At 41.5% G+C, this 16002-nt stretch overlaps 1 protein-coding gene across 1 annotated transcript; it reads left to right on the forward strand.

The window, feature by feature from the left end:
• Nucleotides 1-645: 645 nt before the first annotated feature.
• Nucleotides 646-15700, forward strand: polr3c (polymerase (RNA) III (DNA directed) polypeptide C). Its single transcript, XM_084052604.1, has 13 exons — nt 646-756; nt 2395-2541; nt 3834-4098; nt 4758-5062; nt 5491-5595; nt 7617-7790; nt 8577-8628; nt 9645-9705; nt 10152-10302; nt 10407-10508; nt 10712-10761; nt 13780-13929; nt 14852-15700. Exons 2-13 carry the CDS (start codon nt 2395-2397, stop codon nt 14934-14936), a joined length of 1647 nt encoding a protein of 548 aa, XP_083908730.1. The 5' UTR covers nt 646-756; the 3' UTR covers nt 14937-15700.
• The last annotated feature ends 302 nt before the right edge of the window (nt 15701-16002 follow it).

Here is a 16002-nt window from a genome sequence, read left to right on the forward strand (position 1 = left end):
ACACCACAAAGGCCTTAAAAACAAGGCTCCAGACATCCCAAAACAAACTGGTAAGGCTACTTCTTGGCCTCACATGATCACATCTACAACTCGTTTAACACCTGCTCCCTTTGCTAGGGTCGGAAGGTTCAGGGTCGAGTACAGCAACTTGCAATGGGCCTGGTCTACAATTATACACTACACCAGACACGCATGTACCTGTCAAACTACTTCACAAACGTCAATCAAGTCCACAATCACAGCAACAGAGGGAGCCCCAATGAAAACAAGCCATAGTGCTTTCTTGGGTTCAATCCTTTCAGCATTGCACTTGTACTAAACTGTACTTTCTGTGCTTTATTTGCAAACTGTTAATAGGCCTATAAGTAAGTATTCAATCAATCAATCAATCAATCAATCAAACAAAGAAACATGGGGGTCCATGGACACACATATCAATGGGGGACCTTGACAAGAACATATCTGAGAACCATTGGTTTGACTTTGAACAACATTAGGAAACAAGCCCCAAAAAAACAAGCGACTTTACAGAAACACAAGCCCAAAGTCGCTTGTGATAAGCGGACATGGCAACACTGGACGTCACGTGATCCTCCTGCCTCAGTTGCCCACTGCCGGCGTGCGTCATGACGTCATGATGCCGCCCCGGCATGCAGCGCGCGGTGTGTTGTGTTCGTCGCTTGTGTGATGATGATGATGATGAGCGGATGAGACGCACGTGTAGTTAAACGCTCATTAATTACATACTACGTAAAGGTTGGTTCACTTATAGTTGTATTACCTAACTGACTGTTTAGTTAACTGTCTAGTTAGTTAACTGTCTGGTCTGTTAACTGACTGTTTAGTTAACTGTCGGGTTAGTTAACTGTCTGGTCTGATAACTGACTGGTTATGTATAGTTAACTGTCTGGTCTGATAACTGACTGGTTATGTATAGTTAACTATCTGGTTATGTTTATTTAACTGTCTGGTTTTGTTTAGTTAACTGTCTTGTTACGTAACTGTCTGTTTATGTTTAGTTAACTGACTGTTTAGTTAACTGTCTGGTTAGTTAACTGTCTGGTCTTATAACTGGTTATGTATAGTTAACTGTCTGTTTATGTTTATTTAACTAACTGTCTGTTTATGTTTAGTTAACTGTCTGTTTAGTTAACTTTTTGGTCTGATAACTGACTGGTTATGTACTGTTAACTCACTGGTTGTGTATAGTTAACTGTCTGGTTATGTTTAGTTAACTGTCTGGTTACTTAACTGTCTGGTTATGTTTAGTTAACTGTCTGGTTATGTTTAGTTAACTGTCTGGGTATATTTAGTTAACTGTCTAGTTATGTTTAGTTAACTGTCTGGTTTGTACAGTAGTTAAACGACTATTTAGTTATCTGATGGTCAGTCAACTGTCTGTTTAGTGAACTGCCTATTTAACTGTCTGGTCAGTTAACTGCCTATGTAGTTAACTGTCTTGTCAGTTAATTAGCAGTCTGGTTAGTTAACTGTGTGTTTACTGTTTAGTTTACTGTCTGGTCTGTTAACAATCTGCTTAGTTAACTGTCTGCTTAGCAATTAAGTAAAATGCAGTCATTATAGGCTGGGCATGATGCAACCTTAGATTATTTAAACATGCTGCAACGTTACATTGTTGTAAAGGAAGGGTTTGGTCAATGCTTCTCAACTTTTTTGGTCAGAGTTTGGTTCACTTACTTACTCATAAAGTAATGTATGTTTTTTTTTATCATATCTGCCCTGTGCAACGTTTGTTTACGAAGCCTAAAAGCCAAACAGAAATGTCATTTTTATTCATAATGTTCCAATGTTCAATGATAGAAAGAAACACAATTAAATAGTTTATCGCAATTAGTTGAGTGATAATTAATCGTCAAGTAAAATGTAATAATCGTGACAACCCTACTGATGATGCATCTTTATTTATGTTAGTGGTTCTCAAACATGTCAAGGACCCCAAAATTGATATGTACTTTTTTGCGGACCCCCCGGAAATGTCTTGTGCCAGGGACCCCCAGAAGAGAAGATTTGTGTGGGAAAAAAAGTAATCGATATAGATATTTGTATATCTACTTTCGATATACAGGAGCTTGCAGCGTGGCACAAAGTGACGCGCTGTGAGCTTGTAGATCTGCTATTTTTGAAAAATCGTGAAATTTTATTTTTTTCGATTTCTTTCCAAAAACTGTTAGGATTTTGTTTTTTTTTAAGAATGGCCTCAGATCTTAATGGGTTAAAATGATTGTGATGCTATATTAACTGCTTTTGCTGGGGACCCCCTGGAACCCCTCCAAGGACCCCTGGGGGTCCCAGGACCCCACTCTGAGAACCACTGGTTTATGTTTCCCCGTTCTGAAATGTGCTATGGAAATCCACTTGTGTCCACGTGTACAGATGACGGTCCAGGAGGCGCGGCTGTGTGGCCTGCTCCTCCAGGAGCACTTTGGGGAGGTGGTGGAGAAGGTGGGCACTCACCTGCTGAGGAGCGGAGCGCAGAACCTCCGCACCATCGTCCATGAGACCGGAACCCCTCTGGACCTGGTACTGTCTTTACAAACTGTTCATACCACACACACACACACACACACACACACACACACACACACACACACACACACACACACACACACACACACACACACACACACACACACACACACACACACACACACACACACACACACACACACAGTAACCCCTTCCATATAGAGCAGTGGTTCTCATAACGTTTTCATGTGAAGGACCCCCAAATTAATATGTATTTGGGTGCGGAGCCCCATCTTAAAATATTTTGTACCATACAAGATTTGAAAATCTTACAACGCATGGATTAAAGTTGTTAAACTGATTTTTTTATGCTGAAGTATTAACTAATTTTGCTTGAGTCGCCCTGGAACACACTCAAGGATCCCATGAGAACCACTGATCTAGAAAACCTAAATTATTGTGATAGAATTTGCCACAGTAACGTTGGTAAACTTCTTAGATCCATTCTCCATTCAAATAGTGTGTCAAAACGTCTCCTCACGAGGAACAACATTGCCACTTTTACCGTTGACCTCTAACCTTTAGATTTCCCACCATTTTGAATTACATGAAAAACTTCAAACTTCTTGAGGGTTTTGAGCAATCTGCACAAAACTTTCTAACACACAAACTTTGCACCAATATCTAAAGAAAAGTGTGTACGTGGAAAAAATAATTCCACGTACACGTAAAAGAAATCGCCTCTATGAGCCGATGAATATCGCAGTTTTATGAAAAGTCTGTGTGTGTGTCAGTGCTAATTTTGACTTTAAATTTTGATTTAGTTTTAGTCGTAGTCTTTTGAATAAAATTTCATTTAGTTTCAGTCATATTTTAGTCATCTGAACTAGTTTTAGTTGACTAAATATCATAAGATTTTAGTCCACTAAATCTACAGTTGATTTTATGGCGTCGTAATGCCTGATTTTACACCTGGTTGCATGCTGAAAAGAGCCGATCTACAAGCTCACTGGGCTTGTAGATCTAGCTATTTTCAGAGCGCAACACCCGAGCGCAACCAAGCGTAAAATAACTTGTCTTTTAGTTCTACTGGATCTCTTCTCCTCTAGTCCCTACCTCACATTTTAGTCTAGTTTTCATTTGTTGACGAAATTGTCAATATATTTAGTCTTAGTTTTAGTCATCATAGCTTAGTTTTTATGTCGTTTTTGTTTAGTCTTCCTCAGTGAAAAAAGGTAGTTGGTAGATTTTTCTTCATAGTTTAAGTCGACGAAATGAACACTGGTGTGTGTGTGTGTGTGTGTGTGTGTGTGTGTGTGTGTGTGTGTGTGTGTGTGTGTGTCCAGGTGAAGAAGTCCCTTTGCGTGCTGATGCAGCACGGCACGTGCCGGTTCAGCACGGGCCGCAGGGGCCCCGGGGGTCCCGTGGAGTACCAGGCGGCCGGCGAGCGCGTCCTCCGAATCCTGCGCTACCCCCGCTACATCTACACGGCCAAGACCCTGTACGGCGACACGGGGGAGCTGATCATAGAGGAGCTGCTGCAGAGAGGCCACATGACCATGAGCAGCACCGTCAAGACGGTGGCCGACCGCCTCACGCTCAACATGGAGGGTAAGAAAAGACCGTGGGGCATAAATAATAAGGTTTTATTTATAAACACGCTTTTTTTTTTTCAAATGCGGTTACAAAGGGCTTTACAGAAAGGATAAAAGTAACAAGATAACACTTAGAAAGATAATTTAAATAAAGTAAATTAAAAACAAACAATAAAATTGCCTAAACATCAAACACTTAGCATCATATATTATGTTATATATATTCTATAATATATACAACGGCATATATTATCGATGCTGTCAGGCAGAAACCGTGTATCTCCTTATTTAATTTTATCCCTTTTCGGTAACACTTTACTTAAAGGTCGGGTCTATAATGCATTATAATGTGTTTATAAAGCATTATAAGACTCATTATAAATGCTTATAATTATGCATAATAACTTATAACAATGTTTATAACGTATTATACGTTATTTATAATTTTTGAAGGAAAAAAAATAACGGAAAGTGTTTATATCTATCTGTGTAAATATTGAACCAAAGAAAGGCATTAACAAGAGCTTGTAACTAAATAATAATTACATTGGATCCATTGGAACACAGGTTCTCCCCCCCTCCCCCATTTCCTGAAAATAACGGTTTTGGACAAAAGACGACAGTAAAGATATGCCACAGTGTGTAGAATGAAAACGTCGTCCTTTTTCTTTCCAGAGGGGAAGAGTATGGAATACAGCGAGGTGACCACGGCCTTCTCCAAGCTGGTGGAGACACATTTCCTGCAGCGCTGCCCTCCGGTGTCGGAGAAGGAACCTGCGGCCTCCAGCGAGTCCTCCAACACCCCGGCCATCCCCGGTGCTCCCGCCGCTCCGGCCAGCACCGCCCCAGCCACCCCGGAGAGCTTCCCCGACTGCTACAATGTGCCCACGGTCAGGCTGATCGGTCGGGGGAAGCGGCGGCGGTCCAGCGACGACGGGGACGAGCAGAGGAACGGGAAGAAGGCCAGGGTGGAGACGGAGGTGGGTGTGGAGCTGTGTTTTTCCCAACCCGGGGGGTCCGGGCATGTTGCACGAAATCATAACTTGCTTTCATCCACCATCTATGTTCTCAATGTGAACATACAGATCCAACTTCTCATACAGAAAAAAAAAAATCACCCCCGCCCCCACCCACACGTTGTGTGCTTGTAGATCCTCCTCTATTCTTTGTAAGAGAAATATGTAGGGCTTAAGTTGTTAGCATTTTTACTTATTGGAGCCCGACCAATGGCAGAGTTTTGGGGCAAAACATAGATTTTATTAAACTTTCTGTGTGGGGAGTAGCCATTGAAAAAGTAATCCATTGAACAATAGTGATTGATTGAACAATAGCTAAGAAATGATTCAATAGTTGCATTCCTAATCGGAAAACATTTCTGTCTGTCTGTCTGTCTGTCTGTGTGTGTCAGACTCATGGAGATGAGGGAATCTACTGGCAGGTGAACTTCGAGCGTTTCCATCTGCACTTCAGAGATCAGGCTATCATCAGCGCTGTGGCCAGCAAGCTGGACCAGGTCTCTTTCACTCACTCACTCACTCACTCACTCACTCACTCACTGGCCCAATTCCAAACCACCCCCTCACTGACTCATTGACTTGGGTGCGCGTTCATGTGAGCTCCGTAAGGGCTTGAGGGTTGTTCCAAATGAAATCGGAAAGTCAGCCTGAAGTCAGCGAGGGCTCGGGAACGCCCCTTTCTGCACCCTTTCCGTAAGTCAGTACCTTTGGAGACTTTGGCAAAGAAATTGCCCACAATACATTGCTGCTCCGTTCCATGAGCAGAAATAGGACATCCGGTTTTCGAGCTAGCAGAAATAAGGTTTCCTGTTGCCTTCAAAATAAGATTGAGATTTTGTAATGTTTTTTAAAAGACACAAATCTATTTTAAAAATACATTTATGATATGTCTTTTTAAATGGCTTGTACTAGATCACACCTAAGTGCTAGGTTGTTCCTGATTTAAACTGGCTATTAATCCCCATTAAATGTGCACTTAGCACAGTTTCTGATCCTGTTTTGAACTTTAACTGGATATTCATTTGTGTTTGTTACATATGTATTGTTTTTGTATTGTTTGTCCATTGTTGTAATAATGCTGCCTCTAGGCCAGGTCACTCTTGGAAAATTATCACGATATAATATTGTTTATTGCAGAAGAAAATAAACAATGATAAAAGCAACAACAAAATATGATCCAAATAATAATAGTAGATAGTGCAGGTGAGCAACGTTGTCATCTGTCGTCAAGGTAACGTGGGACGTCACAAAGGGCTGTTCCATTTCTTTTGTACCCTTTTGGAGCCCTTAAACCCTCCCACACTTAGGCACTTACCAGCTGACTTACCTTAAGCTAATGATGGTGCAGGGCTTGAGGGCTTAGGGCGGAGTTTGGAATTGGGCCACTCACTCACTCACTCACTCACTCACTCACTCACTCACTCACTCACTCACTCACTCACTCACTCACTCACTCACTCACTCACTCACTCACTCACTCACCCACCCACACACACACAGGTTTGCATTACTTTACTTGTGAGGCCATCAACATTTTAGGACGGTGATTTTTTTAATGACATTTTTACAATTATTTGCCATTTACTAATAAGCCTAAAGCCAGAATATAGCCGATCTACAGGCTCACAAAGCATCGTGCTGCAACGCTTTGTGAGCTTGTTGATCGGCTATTTTTCGGTGCATGACACCAGCACGTAACTAAGTGTAAATCCGGCACTCAAATCCCTAAATCTAACTTTGAAATGTCTAATCCTAATCCCAACCTGAATCTTTTTCTTATTGTTAACCTACAGTATCTCGTAAATCTAGTACATTTTTCTTTGTAATGTTAAAACAACATTCTTTCTTGTTAGGACCAGGAAAATTGTCCTCACAATGTCTATTTCTCAAATTCTACTATACTTGGTCCTCAAAAGTATAGTAATACAAACACACACACACACACACACACACACACACACACACACACACACACACACACACACACACACACACACACACACACACACACACACACACTGTAAAAGTAATGAATGACGCCACCTTCCTTCCAGTCTGTTGGGCCATTATTGAGTGTTTCAGTTAGGGCTGTCAAAAAAATCGATTCATGAATAAATCGCGATTCTTAATGCCACGATTTTAAAAATCGATTCAAAATATTAAAATCGATTTTTTAATTTTTTTTTTAATTTTTTTTTTTTTTTTTTTTTATATAAAATCGCAATAAATCGCAGAATCGAATATCAATTAATCGCAGAATCGCAATTTTAATCGAATCGGCACCCTAGAAAATCGCAATAAATCGCAGAATCGCAATTTTAATCGAATCGGCACCCTAGAAAATCGCAATAAATCGCAGAATCGAATCGAATATCAATTAATCGCAGAATCGCAATTTTAATCGAATCGGCACCCTAGGAATCGATTTTGAATCGAATCGTGAGGTAAGTGAATCGTGACACCCCTAGTTTCAGTGTGTGTGTGTGTGTGTGTGTGTGTGTTTGCCTCCTGCCTTCAGACCACCAGTGAGATCGTCAGAACCATGTTGAGAATGAGCGAGGTCACCACCCCGCCCGGCGCCGTCTGCACACAGGCTCTCTCAGCCAATGAGATCTTCCGGTCCCTGCCGCCAAACTACAGCATCAGCAGACCCATCCTGGACCAGTACCTCACGCTGCTGGTGGACGACCCAGTAAGACCACTTGACCTTTAGGAAGATATAAGATACAGTCAGACTGTTGGTTGCAATGGTAACGACATAGTAACGAGTAACGCTTAACTCAACTGTTTCCCAAACAATGGGTTGGGACCCATTTTTATGGGTTGTGAGTAAATATCCCTTTTATTTAAAGTTTTTAGGTTTTCTACAATTATTTTAAATTATTATTTCAAAACATTTGAAAAAATTAAATAAAATACAGAATCTGAAATAAAACAAATCGGACTCTTTCTCTAAAATGGAGCTTGTAGATCTGCTATTTTAATTATGGCTTTAATGATTTATGTAAGTCTGGGTCCCCGGGAGATATCAAATGTATCTTTTTGGAAAACACTGGCTTAACTTAGTCTGTTATATGACGGCGTCGCTCACTGAAAATAGATCTACAAGCTCACAACGCGCCGCATCACAACAGAATATTAGTTAACATTATTCATTATTAATGCGTCATTACCACAGCCACCAGGTCCGATAGGCCGGCGATGTTGCTTTAATATAAAAGTAGTCCATATATCCAATTCAAATAATTACTTAAGTAAGATTAAGAAAATATCTAGTGAAAAGACTGGACAGTTACTTATCTGCTTATTTACAATCTGATTTATGGTTAAAATAATCAGATTTTGGTATACTTTTTATCTAGTAAAAGTGAATGTATGTTGCAATAAAACTACTCTTAGAAGTACAATGTCTTCAAAAAGTTTCATGGATAAGTGTAACTGAGTAAATGTAACTCATTAATGTTGTGTGTTTTAACAGATGGAGTTTGTGGGGAAGTCAGGTGACAGTGGAGGAGGAATGTACGTCGTCAGTATCCTTTATGTCTGACACATAAACACTGTGATTTTATTTATTGTTGGTTGTTTACATTAGAACCCAAGAACAAAACTGTGGCCTGTGGCTGATGCCACATGTCTTGGTCCGATACCCATGGTTGGAGAGTCCTAGACCACCAATGATTGTTTTTGTTTTTATTCATATATTGTCAAAAAGTGCAAAATCTTCAAGTGAATTTGAAGAACAAGTAAATATAAAATACATTTTGTTGATGCATTGTGAGCTTGTAGTGGTTAACACATTGTGTGCCAAAAACGGTCCGGACCGTTTTTGAGAATCCATGCGGGGAATGCCGAAAACGGTCCGGACCGTTTTTGACCCAATTTCATTTTTATACGTGGGGCCCACGTGGGGCGCTCTAACGAAACTTTGGGATCATCCAAGGAGTCTCTGAGAAGGAGAGGCCGGGTGTGTATCCATGTCAAAAATCCTTCCGGTCGGCCGCTCCAATGTTAACTCCTTGACTAAAAGCTTAATATCTCCATTTCTTTTTAACGTGGTGGAAGTGAGCCGTTTTCGATCGGCGATCACTCTGCAATGGAGAATCGTGTTAGAAATATTATTGTTCCAGGCGTTAGTCGGGACCCTCCGCCGTCTCGCACGCACGCTTCGTTTACATGCACTTCCGCGTCAGGGCTTCTACAGCACGAAACGTATCAACGGCACTGAACGTATAATATTTTAAGAAACCTCTGGCACCCGATGTGTTAAAAATCAGGATACATAGCTCGATAATTGCCAATACTGATGTAGTTTAAAAAACTATTATGACATGCCCAGAATATTCATGAATTCAAAATCCAAATGGTAAATTGTCCGTGGATCATTTAGGACGCATTTCAATGTCAAGGACCATGTAGCAATTTGTGGGCCTACCATTTCTGCAGTGTCCTCACCAGGGGCGCAATGATCTGTTGTTTATGATGTTACGTATCTGTAAAATACTATATGTGGTGAGTGTTTGTTTTTCCTCATGACCCCATTGATCAGACCTTCACAGAGCACTGGCCAACCTGGCGAGAGCAACACTGGAGTCAGTTGTACAGGAGAGGTAGGGATGTGTGTATGTGCGTGCGTGTGCGCACGTGAGTGAGTGAGTGAAGGAATACATTTTTTTGATTGTGTCTTCTTGTCCCAACACCCATCCCTTACAGGATTATAAGACACCAAATAAATAAAATAATACCAAGATACAAGTTATTTGCTCGATGTACTAGGCACGATTTTACATGAAGGGAAAATGTAAACAATTATGTATTAACATAAGAGCTCAATTAAAAATGGCCTATGTTCTCCGTGCTTTTGTGTGTTTGCGTGTGTCAGCTAGCCGTATTAAATCGTCTCAGAGAAAGAAAAAACAACCTGTCGGTCTCAAAGTCACGTACCGTACTATGGGAACATTATTGTTTCCAGCAGGGTTTCCACGTTAAACAATGAATCACTTGCACTTTAATCATTAACTTCAATCAATCAATCAATCAATCAATATGCCCTCAGGTTTGGTTCCAGATCTGCGCGAATCTTCCGCCTGTTGCTACGGAAGCGTCACCTGGAGCAGAAGCAGGTGGAAGACTTTGCGATGATTCCGGCGAAGGAGGCCAAAGACATGCTGTACACGCTGCTGTCTGAGAACCTGGTCCAACTGCAGGTACAGTACTGTCCCTGTCCCTCTGTCTGTCTGTCTGTCCCGCTGTCTGTCCCTCTGGCTGTCTGTCTGCATCACTTTCACTCTGCTGCCGTTGTGTTTCTCAGGAGATTCCCAAGACTCCAGACCACGCCCCCTCTCGAACCTTCTACCTGTACACTGTCAACCAGCTGTCTACAGCCAGGATGCTGCTGCAACAATGTTACAAGGTACAACACCTCTACTGCAATGGATGTGTGTATTGGGTGTAGGGAGGTAGACATTGATAGAGGGATGGGTGGGTGGCTGAGTGGATTCAAAGATTGTTTTTTTCACTTAGTTGAATTATAATAACAGACTCCTAAAAGTCGATCCAACAGCTCTACTGTAAAGTATGAGTGTCCTCTGTGAGTAACATTTTCCTCCCGTACAGACGGTGGCCAACCTCATAGATCGACGCCTGTTTGAAACCAAAGAGAACAAGTGAGTGAAAATGTAATGGAACAGGTTCCTCATGTGGGCTGTGTTTATTTGGACTGTGTGTCAATTATTGCAGCTTCATTAGCATTTCCAAGGATTAGTATAGTTCTTCCTGGTCTGCCTTTTCAAAAAACAGATCTTCTGGGGGAAGTTGACTGAGCAGCAGCTGCAGATTAGGGCTGTCAGTTGTACTGTATAATGCCATTCGAATTTTAAAGCTGTATTATTTTTAATATTTGAATATATTTGAATATTTACATTATACATTTTTGCTTATTTATGTAGCCTATACAGTACACAAAACATCGAGTGGTTAATTATGCACGTTTTGTCCACTAGGCGGCGCCCCATCCAAACGCTAAAGCTATTTTTTCAACACAACACTGATGTCACTTGCATGTAATAAGGGTAGGCAGGCACAAAATGAATAACGTTGGATACGTTGTATTTTATTGAGCACAGCAGACATTGCTATCTAATGCACTTCACTAGTGCACTCGGTAGACTCAATATGAAACTTAGGAACAGTCTATAACAGGACAAGTCCAGTTTCTCTCTCTCGACTTTTTTTAACAATGAATCATGAACAGTCCCAATAAGTTACTGCCAGTCGCCTCGTGGCTATGAAGCCACTTGCCAAGTGGCATCATTTGAAACGATCTGCGGTTGGGATGGCTAGGATCTTTGATAGGCCTGTGAGCTTTGCTGACACCATGTCCGTTGTAGTATATGTTCTGGATGAAAGGAAGCTCACATCCATTGATACCGTACAACCCTCTGCATTTCTTTGCGGTTGAGGTCTGTACAGTATAATAGTATATAGAGGCGGTGCCTCTATAGAAGGCTTGTATACAGTAGGTCCTGGGGCAACGTGCCGAACATTTTCAGTGGCAGAGGTAAAATTGCGTTGCTGTGCCTTCCTCACCACTTGGTCAGTGTGTAGTGTACCCTAACCCATCCCAAGTGAGTCTCAGTGATGTAGATGCCGGGTACAAAAATGGCTGGCCCTCTCCACTGTGGGAGAGCCCTCCTTATATACGTCGCTATCGGGTGGAAACCCTGGTCCAAAACTGTTCCTTATTTGGATTATTAAAACTATTTTAAAATAGTGAAAGTGTTGTGAGCTTGTAGATTAGAAGTTAAAGTTAAAGTGGTTAGGTGTGTCTGTGTGTTTTATAAATATTGAATCAATGAAAATATTTAACAAGCTTGTCGATCTTCTATTTTCACTACGTTTGTGCGAGTCAGTGCGACACTTTTGTATGATGAAGTAGGGCATTGATTTACAAATGTATGTGTCATGAGGGCAGAAGTTTTGAAGCCCAATCTCACCATTTGGTGGCTGATTACTGGTACACTGGCATAAGTGTGAGAGAGAGGGGTGTTTTCTTTTTTTAAATTAAAAAGTGTTTTTAAAAAAAGTGTAGTAAATAAAAAAAAAACTCACATCTGTATGCAAATTACATCCTGCACATAATTCTGATGACCATTACAATGTCCTGATGTGAAAGAAAATATGACAAAATAAGGTAAGGTAAGGTAAGGTAAACTTTTATTGTCCCGAAGGAAATTTGTTTTGGGCTTTAACCCCAGCTGCAGCCACACGTAAAACAATGACAATACAAAATACAAAATACATAACAGGGGGGGGAGGGGGACAACATTACACAAGTGCACAGATAGTGATCGGTCTACTCTTAATGGTCACTGCAGGGCCTCATTTAGCATTTTAGTTGCCACAGGAACAAACGATTTTTTGAATCGTACATAATTCCATCTAGGTTCGCTATACCTTCTCCCAGAGGGCAGCATTACAAACTGTCCATGTAAAACATGGGTAGCATCACTGACTATTTTCTGAGCTTGTCTTAGCGTGGCCTGCTCGTAAATAGACTGCAGAGAGGGGAGTTGTCTTACTCCTATGATTTTCCCTGCAGTCTGCACCAATCGGAGCAATTTGGACCTCAGTTGCACTGAGAGGTTGCCAAACCAAACTGTGATGCCAAATCTGACCAGACTTTCCAAGACCGCTCGGTAGAACACTAACATAAACTTTTGGTCAACACCATGAACCCTGAGACGGCGGAGGAAATGCAGTCTTTGCTGAACTTTACTACAGAGACTGTCCACATGTGTATTCCACGTTAGCGTGTTGTCAATGCTAATGCCCAAGTATTTATATGAGGAGACCTGTGAGATGGTCGAGTCATGGATGACCACAGGCCTGTGGTCACCTATACTCCTAGGGTCAGACACCATCTCCTGTGTCTTCCTCACATTGAGAACAAGGTGGTTGTCATTGCACCATGCTACAAACCTCTGAACCTCTGAAAAATAGGTAGCTAAATCTCTATCTTTACCCAGTAGGGATAGGATGGCAGTGTCGTCCGAGAATTTAATAATGTAATTATTCGGGTTACAAACATGCAAACATCTTCTGGACTTCATGTAGATCCACAGTAATTCCCAGATCACTGTGTGTGGGTACAGACTCAAGGGCAGCTATTTTCTCCTGCAGGAAATCAGCTGTTTCAAATCTTGCATAAAAGTTGTTTAGTTCATTGGCCTTTTCCTTTTCATTCGAAACGCTAAGGCCCTTCTTTGCTGGAGCCATGTTGGTCATGGCTTTCATAGATTCCCACATTTTTTTGGAATTAGAAGAGGAGCAGTATGCCTCAAACTTCTCCTTCTCTTTCCGTTTAGCATCCCCAATCTTTTGATTGATCTCTTTCTGGATATTCCTCATAGTTACCAGGTCTCCACTTTTAAACGCTCTATGTCAACACGTTATCTTTACAGAATTTAATGTATTCTAAGAAGAAAAATAAAATATAGATTATGTATGTGGGACAATCAAAATCAGTTGGAAATGTTTTAGTTTTGATGTGGTGTCATAATCAAACTTAATGTTGACATGGCACACTGACTGTCAAGAAAATAAAAACATGGCACTTTCATGTAAAAAAACAAAAAGGTTGCTGACCCCTGCTGTACTCTGATTGGCTGCGTTTGATTTTACAGGCGTCTGCTGGAGAAGTCTCAGCGAATCGAGGCCATCCTGGCGTCTCTGCAGGCCAGCGGGGCGGACGATGAACAGCTGCAGGAGGTGAAGGAAATGATCACGGCACCGGAGGAACAACAACTGGAAGCTCTGAGACATCACATCAACAAGTATACAATACTACATTACTATACAACATAATAGACTCTACGCACAGCACCCATATTGGAAAGGAATTTCTCTTCCTTCCTTCACAGGTCTCACCAATTATACTAATGAAGGCTCTGTTCCATTTAGTGTAGCACAGTGGTTCTCGACCTTTTTAGTTTCAAGGACCCTCATAACTCGCAAGGGGCCATTTTGGAACCCCCTCAAGGAAAGACCCACTCGTGTAACAGAGTGTTTTCAGTGAGCCAACATGCACAATATCAGCACCCTGACTCTGTTGGACCAGAATGAAACAGAGACTTCATTTGTATCATTGGTAACACCTGTGAAGGAAGTAAGTAGGAGGGCCCAATTTCTTTCCGATATGGCTGCTGTGCATAGAGCCTGTACTACTCAGTATTACCATAATACAACAGCTAGAAGCTCTGAGAGATCATAACAAGTATACATACAGTACTATACTACAACTATAACACTATACTACAAAACACACAATACTATACAACATTTATTAGTATTTATTTATTTAGATTGTCATAGAATTGTTTTGCACTATTCATTTATGAATTTATGCTGTCTTTTTAGGAGAAATATATTTTTTCCTGATGCTGCTTGCAGAAGTGAACAAAATGACAAATAAAGCCATCTTGAATCTTACTAGACAATACTATACAACACAACACAATACAAGACTACACAATATTACACCACACAGTACTACAAAGACCTCCGTCTCTCACCTCCTCCTTGTCCTGTCTGTCTGTCTCACCTCTGTGTCTCACCCCCTCCCTGTCCTCCGTGTCTGTCTGTCTCACCTCCTCTGTGTCTCACCCCCTCCCTGTCCTCCGTGTCTGTCTGTCTCACCTTCTGTGTGTGTGTGTGTGTGTGTGTGTGTGTGTGTGTGTGTGTGTCTCTCTCTCTCAGGTTGGATTCAACAGAAAACCAGGTGGATGAAACCATTTTCCTACTGGAGTCCTACGTCAACTCTACAGCTACAGCCGCACGCTGAGAGACATCACAGCTACAACAACACAACAGCTACAACACAGCATCAACACAACTTCAGCCGTGCGCTGAGAGACAACAACACCATAACACAACACAACACAACACAACACAACACACGGAAATATAGTCTTCAACTCCCAGCCTGTCGGTCTGCTGAAGACAACAACACAACTACACAACTATAGCCGCACACTGATGTTATTATTATTCCTGTACTTAAATATGACACCGTTACACCTGTTAAAGTGCATTGAAGCACTGTAGCTTTGGAAAGGCTTGTTTTTTTTTCCAATTAATTGAAGAGGAGAAAACTTAAACAAAATGTATTGTTGATATCATAATGTATCTCTTTATTATGTTGCTTATAATGGAAGATTTCAAACTTGTGTTAAAAATTCAGTTATCAAGACAAACGTTTGGTATCTTTTGTACTGCAAAGTTTCATAAACAGCGACTGTGCCGTTATACCTTAACTGCAAAGAAATGGCAGAAGAAAAATAAGAAATAACAAGAAGCAATTAGGCCGGGGATAAGAATCCCACTCATGGACACCTCAACCCAAGACAGGAATCGAACCGCTGATCTTCAGACACGCAGGTTGCCACTCTACCCATTGAGCTATGTCCACCCTGCTGGTGTGTGTTGATGAGCATAAAGTCCATCAAGGCAGAGTGAGATGTTTGTGCCCAGCAGAAATGTTTGTACCCAGCAACAACAGAAAACAGAAAACACACAGAAAATCCCCTACTTCTGGTCAGACGAAGGAGGAGCCAGGCTTGGAGGCAACCCACAGTGCCTAGAGCCTCCTAGTGTCATCACCAGCTGCAACATCTTAACTAACATGGCGTGGCATCAGCCGAACTGATGGCGTGGATACAGGCGGTAGTAGGCTTTAGCTGTAGCAGGCTTTAGCTGTAGCATGCGTGGATCTGCGTGGTCAGTCTGGCTAGTGCCAGGCTAACCTTAGCCCCTAATTAGCACTGTTCTCTAACTACCCCCAAGAGACAGTGGGGGCAGTAGCATGCCACTTGGACACTATTTCATGATATGGCTTTTTGTGTTTAAAC

The sequence above is a fragment of the Gymnoscopelus microlampas genome (assembly GCF_963454915.1).
Source record: "Gymnoscopelus microlampas genome assembly, chromosome: 3".
Classification (NCBI taxonomy): domain Eukaryota; kingdom Metazoa; phylum Chordata; class Actinopteri; order Myctophiformes; family Myctophidae; genus Gymnoscopelus; species Gymnoscopelus microlampas.